General features: G+C 35.7%; 1 protein-coding gene across 1 annotated transcript; it reads right to left on the reverse strand.

Annotated features, from left to right (window-relative positions):
* Positions 1–369: 369 nt before the first annotated feature.
* Positions 370–11,045, reverse strand: LOC109171399 (glycogen phosphorylase 1-like). The gene is made up of 22 exons (XM_019320489.1): positions 10,277–11,045; positions 9,991–10,105; positions 9,655–9,755; positions 9,102–9,193; positions 8,252–8,387; positions 8,073–8,141; positions 7,833–7,934; positions 7,336–7,434; positions 6,810–6,920; positions 6,399–6,605; positions 5,930–6,037; positions 5,093–5,188; positions 3,975–4,031; positions 3,322–3,468; positions 3,165–3,224; positions 2,948–3,052; positions 2,621–2,782; positions 2,474–2,547; positions 2,031–2,154; positions 1,453–1,544; positions 1,196–1,310; positions 370–816 (listed from the first exon to the last, which is right to left on the reverse strand). The coding sequence occupies exons 1-22, from the start codon at positions 10,958–10,960 to the stop codon at positions 664–666; spliced, it is 3,009 nt and encodes a 1,002-aa protein (XP_019176034.1). The 5' UTR covers positions 10,961–11,045; the 3' UTR covers positions 370–663.
* Between the last annotated feature and the right edge of the window lie 56 nt (positions 11,046–11,101).

Consider the following 11,101-nt stretch of genomic DNA (forward strand, 5'->3'; position numbering starts at 1 on the left):
TTCGGTAACACTTGGCTATTTTTCATTGTTGTTTGGTTAGATGGAAAAAGCAATTTTTTAAAGTAGAGTAAAACAAATTCTTAACAAGAGGATGATATTTGTTTTTCATATGACATAGAAAATAAAAATAACATGATCGAACAATTATACCCTCATACAAGTTTCTTAAGTACAAGTATTTATGCTTAATTTATTATCATCATTATTATTATTAGGAGCATATTGGTCATTATTATTTAGTATTTCACATTCGCTCCATATGAACAAAAGAGTTTTTGCTACCACTTCTAAGTCTGAGTCTAATTCCATAATGTCGAACTTAGTCGTATCCTATTGTTGCCAAATTAAACAGCACAGAAGGATTTCCTATGAATTAATTAACTTTGCATTTCACAATAATTGTATTCCTGCAATAAAATTATTAAAGAAAATATATTGTATCTAATAATTTTATTACATCAGGAAAGTAGGTGCAACAGGATGATTTACTTATTTACTCAATAAAGTGGCATTCTCTGTACTGTTTTCTCATCTCTCCATAGATGAGAAGACTTTATTGTTGTTGCAGTCTCTACTCTGGTTGTTCCATCTCTCTCCCTGTGCCCTGTTATGTACAGCACTTGAGAGAAGTTTATTCCTTGTTTTCTGCAAAAAAATAAATCATTAAAATGGGCATTTGCAAGGTTTGATTCCCCATGTCTGCTCTGCATATTCTCTTATGTTTATATCACTGCTGAATTTGCCAGATCCAGCAGTGCTCAGAATGCTCATTCTTGTCCACCTCTCCTCGTCGACAAACGCGCTGTCAGCTGCAGCCTGATAGCCATACACTCTGGTTAGTTTACAGCTCCTTTGACTTTTGTGGCATTTCCATAGTCCTCAACTATCATCATATTTTTCACTATTAATCCCTTTATACTTTGAATTTCATAGCACTTTTAATCGTTTCACGAGTTTTCCGGCCAAAGAATTAACTGTTTTCTGGTTAATTTTCAAATGATGTTTGGCTGGAAAACTTGCCAGAAGAACTAAAAGTGGTAAGAAATTCAAAGTCGAATGGCTAATAGTAGAGAACTTATGAAAATGTCACAAAAGTTGAGTGATCAAAAGTGAAAAAAAAAAAAAAAAACTCCTTTACAGCTTCAACTATTTCATCACTGTAGTTGTGCACATAGTTAGCCATATAGGATGTTACCTGTGCTTCTAAATAGCTGGAGAAATCATAACCATGAAGATAATGATCTCTCTCCAATGTGTCACATAATGACTTCAAGTAGTCCTTATAGCCAAAATAACCATCTCGAACCATCCTACACATATTGGAATGAATTTATGAACAGATTGCAGTTGTTACTCGGAGGTTAGAGTGCCAATATAGCAGAATGTATTGACAGGAAGTTAGCATGGGGCAGGTCGTTAACAGACTAGAAGGTGCATTTGGGTTATGCATACCTTACAACCCGTGCAAATTGAAGTGGTGCTTTGAGGGTAGCTCCTTTTTCTCGCAATGCTGCGACCTCGTCTGCTTTTGCACCAAATAGAAACTGACCACCGACAAAGAAGAAAGATAAGTGTGTACTTTATTTCTAGTAAATGGCATGGAGATGAAGGAAGAATTCCACACAGAAACTTTTTTTTGAGTACTACTGACTCTGTTACACTGTAGTAAATGTTCATAACTACTTTCTCAACCTACTGAAGCACATAGAGTCAATACCGCCCCCAGTGGGGATCGAACCCATGACCTCCCATTTGGGAGAGCTACTTCGTGCCACACAGAAAATATAAACATGGAACAAACCTAAAAATTTGTGTTTTGGCACTGCTATGGCAAATGTAAGAATATTGATTTAATAGTGTATATTGTTCTTCCTACACATAAATGGATGCATTCTATGCCACATTTTAGAAGATTTACAAGAATGTGCATTAGTGCCATACTAACCATGCTATTAACGGAAATTGGAGGCATGCATACATCATTAGACTCGAGAAAAACAGATGAAAAATGGTATTTCTATAATAGTTACCATGTTATCTGCTCCTATTTCTTGGGCAATTTCGATTGTTGAGCCATCTGCAGTAGCTAACAATAAACATCCGTTCATTAAAAATTTCATACTGCCAGTTCCAGATGCCTCATGTCCAGCAGTGCTGCACAAGATTCATGTTTTTAGACATGAGCAATTACCAGTGGAAGAAAGAAACTTGTATGGTATAATGAATGTAAGAGTCCATGTAAATTCCAAACATCTAGGTAGCCATTTATATCAATTGCAACTTGCAGTAGTGGAAAAAAGAAATAAAACAAGAAGATAAAAAGCCACTTAGATATTTGACAATTGAACAATAAAAATATACAAAATCTAACTTATTTCTCAGAAGGTCTGAGGCCTTATGGGCTGAAAAATGAAATAAATGAGAAGAAATAGATCCCAGGCTGGTTTTCAACTTGTGTACATGAAACACCAACCTTATGTGCTGTGAAAGGTCACTGCCAGGAATTATCAACTCAGCAACACTAACATTGTAATCAGGGATAAAAACCTATAACAATAGAATATATGTCAAACAACATCTAGGCATAGAGAGATGTTTAGAACACCAAAACAATCCTTACCAGTTTCAGGAGGTCTCCAACATCATAGTCATTGTTAATTATATCTGCCACTGCATGACAAAGTTTGATAATCTTCTTAGCAATTTCATAACCAGGGGCAGCTTTCCCTCCAATTATGCATACACGAGGTACAACTCTTCGTCTCTCACTCTTATCCATATTCTTCAAATAGTAAAGTCAGAAAGAAATAAATCAAGAACCAACCATGAAATGTAATTGAAAGTATACTTATACTTATTTGGGGGATGGAATTAGGATGCCTAGGGAGGAGGGTAAACTAAAATAAGGGTTCACTTTGATAAAATGTGACAAAAAGGGATTTGATACCTTAATACAGTCATATCTGTGTATGATGCCTAGTATATTCATCAGTTGTCTCTTGTATTCATGTATTCGTTTTATCTGAACGTCAAACATTGCCTCTAAACTGACCTGCAACACGTAAACAGATTGAAGAGTTAAAAGGAAGATACCACAAGACTGACGCACAAAATTCATGAGTATTTACAGAGTAAAAGTTAAGAGATAGAGTAAGTTTCCAGACCTTCACTCCACTAATTGTTTCAATGTATTCAGCAAGCCTCATCTTGTTAACCTTCTTCATCTACAAATCAACGACAAGTACTTAACCTAGATTATAAGGATAGCAATAAGTAATAACTGCTCTGGAGACACAAACATAAAGCAGCATTTTCTTGTACCATCTTCCATTCTTTATGCAGAGCAGGATCTGAAACATAATCTCGTAAGCCTGAGATGAGGTCAATATTACGGATCCAAGCTTCTGTTCCAAGCCATTTTGAAATAATTGAAGACAAACTTGGATTGCTCACTACAATCCAGCGGCGCTGACAAATAACAACTTACAAGTGTGATTTTTTTATTTTGGTTTAAATAAGTGTAATAAGATTCCAAACATATTAATTAAATCTTTGACTACATCCAACAAACTTCAAGGAATCAAAGAAACAATTTATGTTAAATAGAGTAAACAAAAGAACTTAGAAACCAGAAAATTGAAATATAAGCAAACATGTGCATTCTACAGCACAACATTAATCAAGATATTGTAAACAGTAAATACTAGCTTGAAAAATACTAAAAGAACTGCCAACTCCAAAACCAGGGACAGCAGAAACTTTATATGTTTTTTGTTTTTTTTTAAATTCACAGCGTAGAAACTGAAATTTTGAAAAGAACATGAGTATTCTACTATTCTCAAAAACTCCTAAGAAAGGTTTGTTTGCTTTCAAAAATCCAATCTCTTAAATATTACTTCAGTAAGCACTCTTGTTCTTAGGTATGTAAATTTTGAAGTCAATAAACTCAGCAATCAAATAACATGAACATTCACCTGAGTAACTCCATTTGTCTTGTATTGAAATTTTTTAGGCCACAACTCATAGAAGTCCTGTTGGAGAAACCATATATTAATAAAAGGTGCCTTGATTAGGATTTAGGAAAATTCACTTTCTAAGCAAACAAAGTGTTATACTCACTATATATATATATATATATATATATATATATATATATATATATATATATATATATAAGAACAGACAAACAGTAAACAGAACACAGAATAATAAATAAATAAATAAATAAATACATAATACCAAGAAGATGGAAATGAAACATCATTAGTGTAGGCTGATGCACACTTTGATGCCTTACTGGGTTTACTGTTAGTATTTCACAAAGCTAGTTGAGGGGAGCTAATATTTAAAAACTTTTAAATTCAATTCTAATTTTAAATAAAATGTTCATATAAATTTATGCTTCTTACTTTGGAGCCTGGTTTAAAATGGCGTGTCTGAGGCTCGCCTCAGAGTGAGGCGCTGCTGTTGGGTTCTGAGGCTTACGCCTCATAGGCTGAATTAGAGGTGTACACCTCATATGCGCCTCAATACGTTTCTGAGGCGTATCAAGCTTAGCCCAAGTTTTTTTAGATAATTTAGGCCCAAATTATATTTCTATAGCCCAATAGGAGATGACCCAACCCTAATTAGACTAGAATTAGGAGAAAATATTTGACTTGAGACTTTGTGGTGTGTTTGCTTGAGACTTTTAGCTTATGAAACTTTTATCTTGGATTGTGGTGTATTTTATGAATAATGTTTATAGTTTATTAATATTTTGTATAAAAATTGAGGCTTACGCCTCCGCCTTTTTAAACTTTGCTTTGGAGCACCACTCTTCCTGGTATCTGAATTCTGGAATCATCATTTTCCATATGCCCAGGAAAAAGCAGGGAAATAGGACAGAAGGATTCCGCCACTTTCAAATATTTATATATATCAAGAGAAACGAAGGCCATTTTGATATGGCAGTCATCTAAAGATGTCTAGTGAAGGCCATTTTTTGCACATAAGAGTACAAGACTTCAAATTATACAAACATAAAAAGTGTTGTCAGATTAGAGAAAAAATGAGGGAAATTTTTCAAAAGTCAAAACTGTCACTAAATTACCTTGAACACTCTTGTTTTTAGAGTCTCCAAATGCTCTCTGGAAACTCCATTCACAGTGTGGCAACAAACAACTGACAAGTTTGCCATCCTTATATTCTGTCAAGTTGAAACAGAATCTCAAGATTAGCTATTGCAGGACTGAAAGAAAAAGCACAACTGAAAACTATATAGGAAATGAGGGACCTTAAATCTGAAGCCAAATTTTAAAGTAATAGAAAAATTGTATAGACCAACTAATAAACCTTGAACCACCAAAGCTACAGAAATTTGTGCAGTGTCACAGTAATCCATTTAAAATACGAAAGTTAACTCTGGAAAAAAAAAATTGAACTAATTTGTTTTCCTTATTTCTCTTCATGCGCTTCTACCTTTTCAATGTCTCTATTTAGTGACAAAATATTCTTTCCATACATCAGAATTCTTTATTTATTTACTTCTGGGGGTAGATGGGGTGATATGACAATTCTTCTGTTTAAGGGGTAATGGAGTAATTCTTAAACACATTAGAGTCTTCCTATTAGGAATATACTTTGTGAAACATATCAAAAAACAAAAAGAAAACAAAATAAATATAATTCATGAAATCAAATTTCACAAATAATGGGGGAGTTAACTCTAGTCTTCTGATCCTAACTATAGGCATTAAAGTTTCTTAAATTCTAGTCTCTGTTTCTTTATGAAGTATTATGGAAGAGCCCTTTTGACCCACAGTAGCAAATTCTGATATACCAGGGCATTTATGGGAGCAAAGAGAAATAAAGGATCATTTATCTTCACTAATAAATGAAAGGAAAAAAAAAAGTGAGTGGGTGTGTATCTTGGAGTTTTCTTCAGTACCTGCACAGCACCATCCTCAACAATGGACATGAGAGAAAGTCGAATGTAATCCTGACCAAACCGGTTTTTCAACTCTTCCATGAATCTGTAGTTTATCTCATATATAATCTGGTAGACAAGGTATTTTATAAAATCAGAAAGTTTGAATTATTTGCTATCAAGTTGTCATTGTTCCAACTTCCAAAATTGAGTGTATGTGGAACAGTTGCAAATAATCAAGCAGGGACTTATGACAAGTAATTCAAATGAATGCTTAGTAAATAAGATAAGAAACCTTTAACCTTCCTTTTTTTCTTTTTGGTGGTGGGTGGGTGGGTGGGTGTATGTATGTGTGTGGGGTGGGGGTTTCAGTGCAGCCTCGTGAGTAACATTAAAGTATACCAAATGAAGTATTGCAAATGAACTAAAAGCTACATCCAAAATCTTCTCATATTAGTCATGCCTAAAATACTGCAATTCAAAGATACACCTGTAGATGACGTGGAAGAACACTGCCTAGCAGATCAACAGGAATTCTCTCAAGTCCTTCAGGCTGTACTGCATGAATAGTGATGGAGAATGTTTTGCAAACAATATCCCATGCTTTACTCCAAGGCAAGTGCTCTTTATCAACAAGCACTCTCATTACCTCAACAATGCTAAGAGATGGATGAGTATCATTTATCTGAAGAGCGACCTGAAAACAGAATTTGGAAAAATAGATCAAGCACAGTGCATCTCCAACTTCAATCTTTAGCTTTTACTTTTTATTATGGGGTGCACAGCGAGGGAGTTAAGAGCAGCATTTGGGAAATCATATTGCAGATAAACATTTTGAGACTCAAATGTTTTGAACAAATAGCAAGAATCTATGCCTCTATGGCATCAAAAGTGTAACAACCTTTTCTGGAAACTCTTCAAAGTTAGAATTAAGATCTTTAAACCTCCTAATGATGTCTTGGCATGATGCTGAAACAAAGAAATATTGTTGCTTCAGACGCAGTTCCTTGCCCTGCAAATTAGATAGACAAGAAACAGAATAAAGGATGTTTAGAAGGAAGAAATATTAAATGCAATTACACAAGAAGCATTTAGAGAATCTGAGTTACATGGCCCATGCATGAATTCCCTAACAAACCCCGGCACCCTTTATCAATGATCTCTATTACCCTTGTATACAGTCATACCACATTATCCTGAAATCCACGTCACCAGAATTTTGCTATTTCCAGCCACTAGTGCACAGAATCAAATGCCAAAAGAAATCTTAGAATCTAAGTCATCAAGAAGCTACCTCAAACCCCAAATGTTTTTACCTCAATAACTGTTCTTCTGGTGCATGCCATCAGGACATCCACCAAAGTAAGGCGGCAAAATAAACTATGTACTTCTCTAAAAATTACTCAAAAAATTATAATGAGAGATACCTGGTAAGAACGGTCATCAGGGTACAAAACATTGCTAATAGTCTCAGCTTTCTGTCTGTTAACAACTGCATTGATATAGTCTCCAGTGTTAAAAGACTCCTGCAAACCACAAAGTGAGAACATGTAAGTGTTGGTATTTTCTTTTGAAAGAACTTAAAAACAACTCTAAGTCAATAGACTTTTAAGATTCATACAACTTGTCATGCGAGCAACAGCATTAAGCATCTATTAGGTGAACATTCAGGTTTGCTTAAATAAGAAAGTCAATTAACAGCCTATGTATCAGCATACTAATTTGACAGGCAATAATATTATAAGTTCTTCAACAACGCAACATGCAATAAAATAAATAAATAAAACCAATTGAAGAATACAAAGAACCCCTGGTCAATGCGATACTTTACTTTTGGTGCAATATGCAAATGGTTTTCTTCAAATGGAATGCCATGTCACAATTGCATATTAGAAAATTTAAATAATTATGCAAATTTTGTTACCATGTCATATTGGTTGCTTGGTTTCGCTGCCCATAGTCGAAGGTTAATGGCATTCCGTGTTCCATAACCAGGTAAAGGGTTGTCATAAGCAACTGCCTCAACCTAACAGCCAATAAATTTAAGAGGTGAGGAGGGGGAGGGATAATCAGAAACCTTGGGGTTTATTTCCAATGAAATTACACTATCTAAACTTTTTTTTAAATGATATTGCTGCTAAAAATGTGAAATTACAATACTCACTGTTTCTCCAGGTATCCAAACTTCAAATTTTTCTCCATTTGAAACTTTCTCTTCAATGGTCCCATAAAACTTTCAGGAAAGAGGAAAAGAGAAGCTAGTGTCAGAGGGGTGGAAGGTAAGTTCAAGGGAAAATTCTATTTTAGAAATAATGGAGATGGATTGGATCAATACTTTCAAACCTTCACAGGGTATGATACATGAACACGCTCTATTTCCCAGGGGTTCCCAAAGTTTAACCAATAATCAGGTTGTTCATGTTGAAATCCATCCATTATGATTTGACGGAATAGCCCATATTGATAGCGTAGCCCATAACTGAAAAGAAGGGAATTTTTTTTATCCAAATTCAGTGGAGTTTCATTTTGCTTATTGTATTAACACCTTGCTATATGGACATTTGACTGTTTATATGTTTTAGCCTTTTAGGTGAGTATGACATGTTTTTACAAAAAATATTGACACGTAATGATCTTAACATTACATCAAGCCAATTGAATGTGGCAATTGCAATAGGGTGGATCACCATTTACCATACACATGAAACCTTCACACATCATAATTACATGTATTCAAGAATTAATCATGCTTCCTGACTGAAGGGTAAAGAGCTTCAAACAATCAAACCTTCAATGCAACAACTCTTTGACATCTAGAAAGTCAATAATGTTTCAATTTCTTGGTCTGGGATGGAAGAGGCAACAGTGTTGCTTAAAAAATCAAAAAGATAATACAGCCAAATAGGTTGCCATAAAACTTACTGAATCATGAAGAGGTAACTGTAAAATTTTGAGCAACATGTAAATAGAAAGTGAAAAGTTGATAGAACTAGAAAACAAAGAGATGTCCGAGACATTCATCAATTATATGGGCATATGGCATCAAATACTGTAGCCAAGTCAAGGTGATAAATTGATGATTGTTTTCCCTCCTTTTGTTTAGAAGAGAATTGCAAAGACAATGCTGAGGAGGAAGATAAGATTCAAATCATAGATGTTTAAGAGTGAAGACAAAAGCAAACTTAAAACATACCCCCAAGCAGGGTAGTCCAGTGTTGCCAGAGAATCCATCTGGCAAGCTGCTAGCCGAGCTAGACCACCATTACCAAGTGCAGCATCTCCTTCCTTGAAAAGTAATGAAGAAGAAATTAACATTTTATAATAATTATATAGATGAAAAGCAAATTTTTTACAACAACAAAAAAAAAAAAAGGACAGTGGGAAATATTTAATTCTAAATGCAATAATAAAGCTTGGTAAACAAGTATTCTAGTGGTTGTATGCTCTTTTCGGGTAAGTCCTTGCTATGTTGGCATTTATTTAATAAACTATATTTAAGATAAGATTACAGAATGTTATATACTGACACACCAATGATGAAAGTCAATGATTACTAATTGAATTCAAAAGGGTAGGTTCAGTAATAAAGTTTGATACAGATGCTGTACCTTAAAAAGTTGGACAATAATACCAAAAAGTTTCAAATGCGGAATGATCAAGTTGTAAATAAATTCAAAATAATCATTTTATGCAGTGATATATTAACACAACTGGATACCATAAAATCAGTCAAGCAATGTATTAACCTGTTCTGCTAAGACTTCAAACTCAAATCCAAGCTGAGTTAAAGCATCAGCATACTGATCCTGGATGCCAAGGTTTATGACACTATTTGACAGAGAACGACCTATGGATCCAGAAAAGTCATAAGAAATATAAATGACACTACAAAGAAGGAACTAAATTTAAAACAAAAGTAATAATAAATAAATAAACAAACAAATCCAAATAGTATTTTAAAAAATTTAATTAAAAAAAAAAATTAAAAGGGTGATTCTGGCTAAATATTACTATCCAGATCATATTCCAAAACAGACATGAAGACTGTATCCTTGCCAAAATAACTTGGGAATAGTAAATACCCATGAGAAACTCAAGCGAAAGGAAGTATACACGCTTGGGATCTTTCTTCTTAAAATATTGGTGTGTATCATGCCACCGCTCAATTAGCCGATCTCTTACACTGTGCGACAATGCCTGCTTACACAATCAAAAAGCCAATCAATGAATTTTCAGTCATCTAAATCAAATATATTATATATGCTCATATAGGTTGGAGCCAGGTGTAATTCAAACTTTTAGAACAGTAGCATAATAAATCCATAAGCTTACAAATGATGTTTACGGCAACAGAAACAATCACATTACCTGATAAGCTTCAAAGTCGTCAAAGTTAAACCTGGATCGTGCAACAGTGTACTCAACGTGATCGAGAATATCCTTTTGCAGACTAATAGGATCATTCTTCAAAAACCCGTCCATCAACCCAAACATCCTCTCGGCCTTCCCCGACTGCAAGCCTAACCCAGCTTTCCTGACCGCCACCCCTCTCCCACTAGCCGCCACCGCCGGCGCCGCGGCTCCATCATCACCGCCATCAACAGCGTGCATCAACGCCTTCCGAATCCTATCCAATTCCTCATCATTCTCGATTTTCCCACCGTGCGAGTCAGTCACGAAAAACCTCTTGACATAGAATTCGCCCTCGAATTCCACCACCGCCCTGTCGATTTTCAAGCCGAGGACACCGAACACCCGGGTGACGACCTGGAGCAGCCCGATCCGGTTCCGGGCGCGGATTTCGACAACGGTGGTGTCCAATGCGCCGTCGTTCTGGAACGCGATCGCGGCGGAGGATTCAGGCTCCGTCGCCACCTGACCACCTCCGTCCGAGGCGCGCAATCGCGAAGCCTTCAACGCAACGGAGGTCGTTGGAGGCGGAAAGAGGGTGAACGAGGCTGACAATGGACGGCCGAGAGTGACGGCGGAAGGATGATGGAGCTTCGCATGAGGCGATCCGACGGTTAAGAGAGATGCGGAAAACGCGGACATGGCGGAGAGTGAATATGAAGTGAGGTAAGATGTAGTGATTGGAAATGGAAATGGAAATGGTGGCGAGTAGCGACAGAGTATTCATAGTAGTTTGTAAAGTTTAGACCGGACCGGTTCGTTAACATAACCGAATCGGTTCCC

Source organism: Ipomoea nil, unplaced genomic scaffold (assembly GCF_001879475.1).
Source record: "Ipomoea nil cultivar Tokyo-kokei standard unplaced genomic scaffold, Asagao_1.1 scaffold0317, whole genome shotgun sequence".
Taxonomy (NCBI): domain Eukaryota; kingdom Viridiplantae; phylum Streptophyta; class Magnoliopsida; order Solanales; family Convolvulaceae; genus Ipomoea; species Ipomoea nil.

Coding starts and splice junctions, on each gene's coding strand:
- LOC109171399 (XM_019320489.1), bottom strand. CDS start 10,960: ATGTCCGCGTTTTCCGCATCTCTCTTAACCGTCGGATCGCCTCATGCG. Junction 7,435..7,832: donor CAAGCAACCAATATGACATG/GTAACAAAATTT, acceptor TGTGGTTTGCAG/GAGTCTTTTAACACTGGAGA. Junction 1,311..1,452: donor CAATTTGCACGGGTTGTAAG/GTATGCATAACC, acceptor CAATATGTGTAG/GATGGTTCGAGATGGTTATT.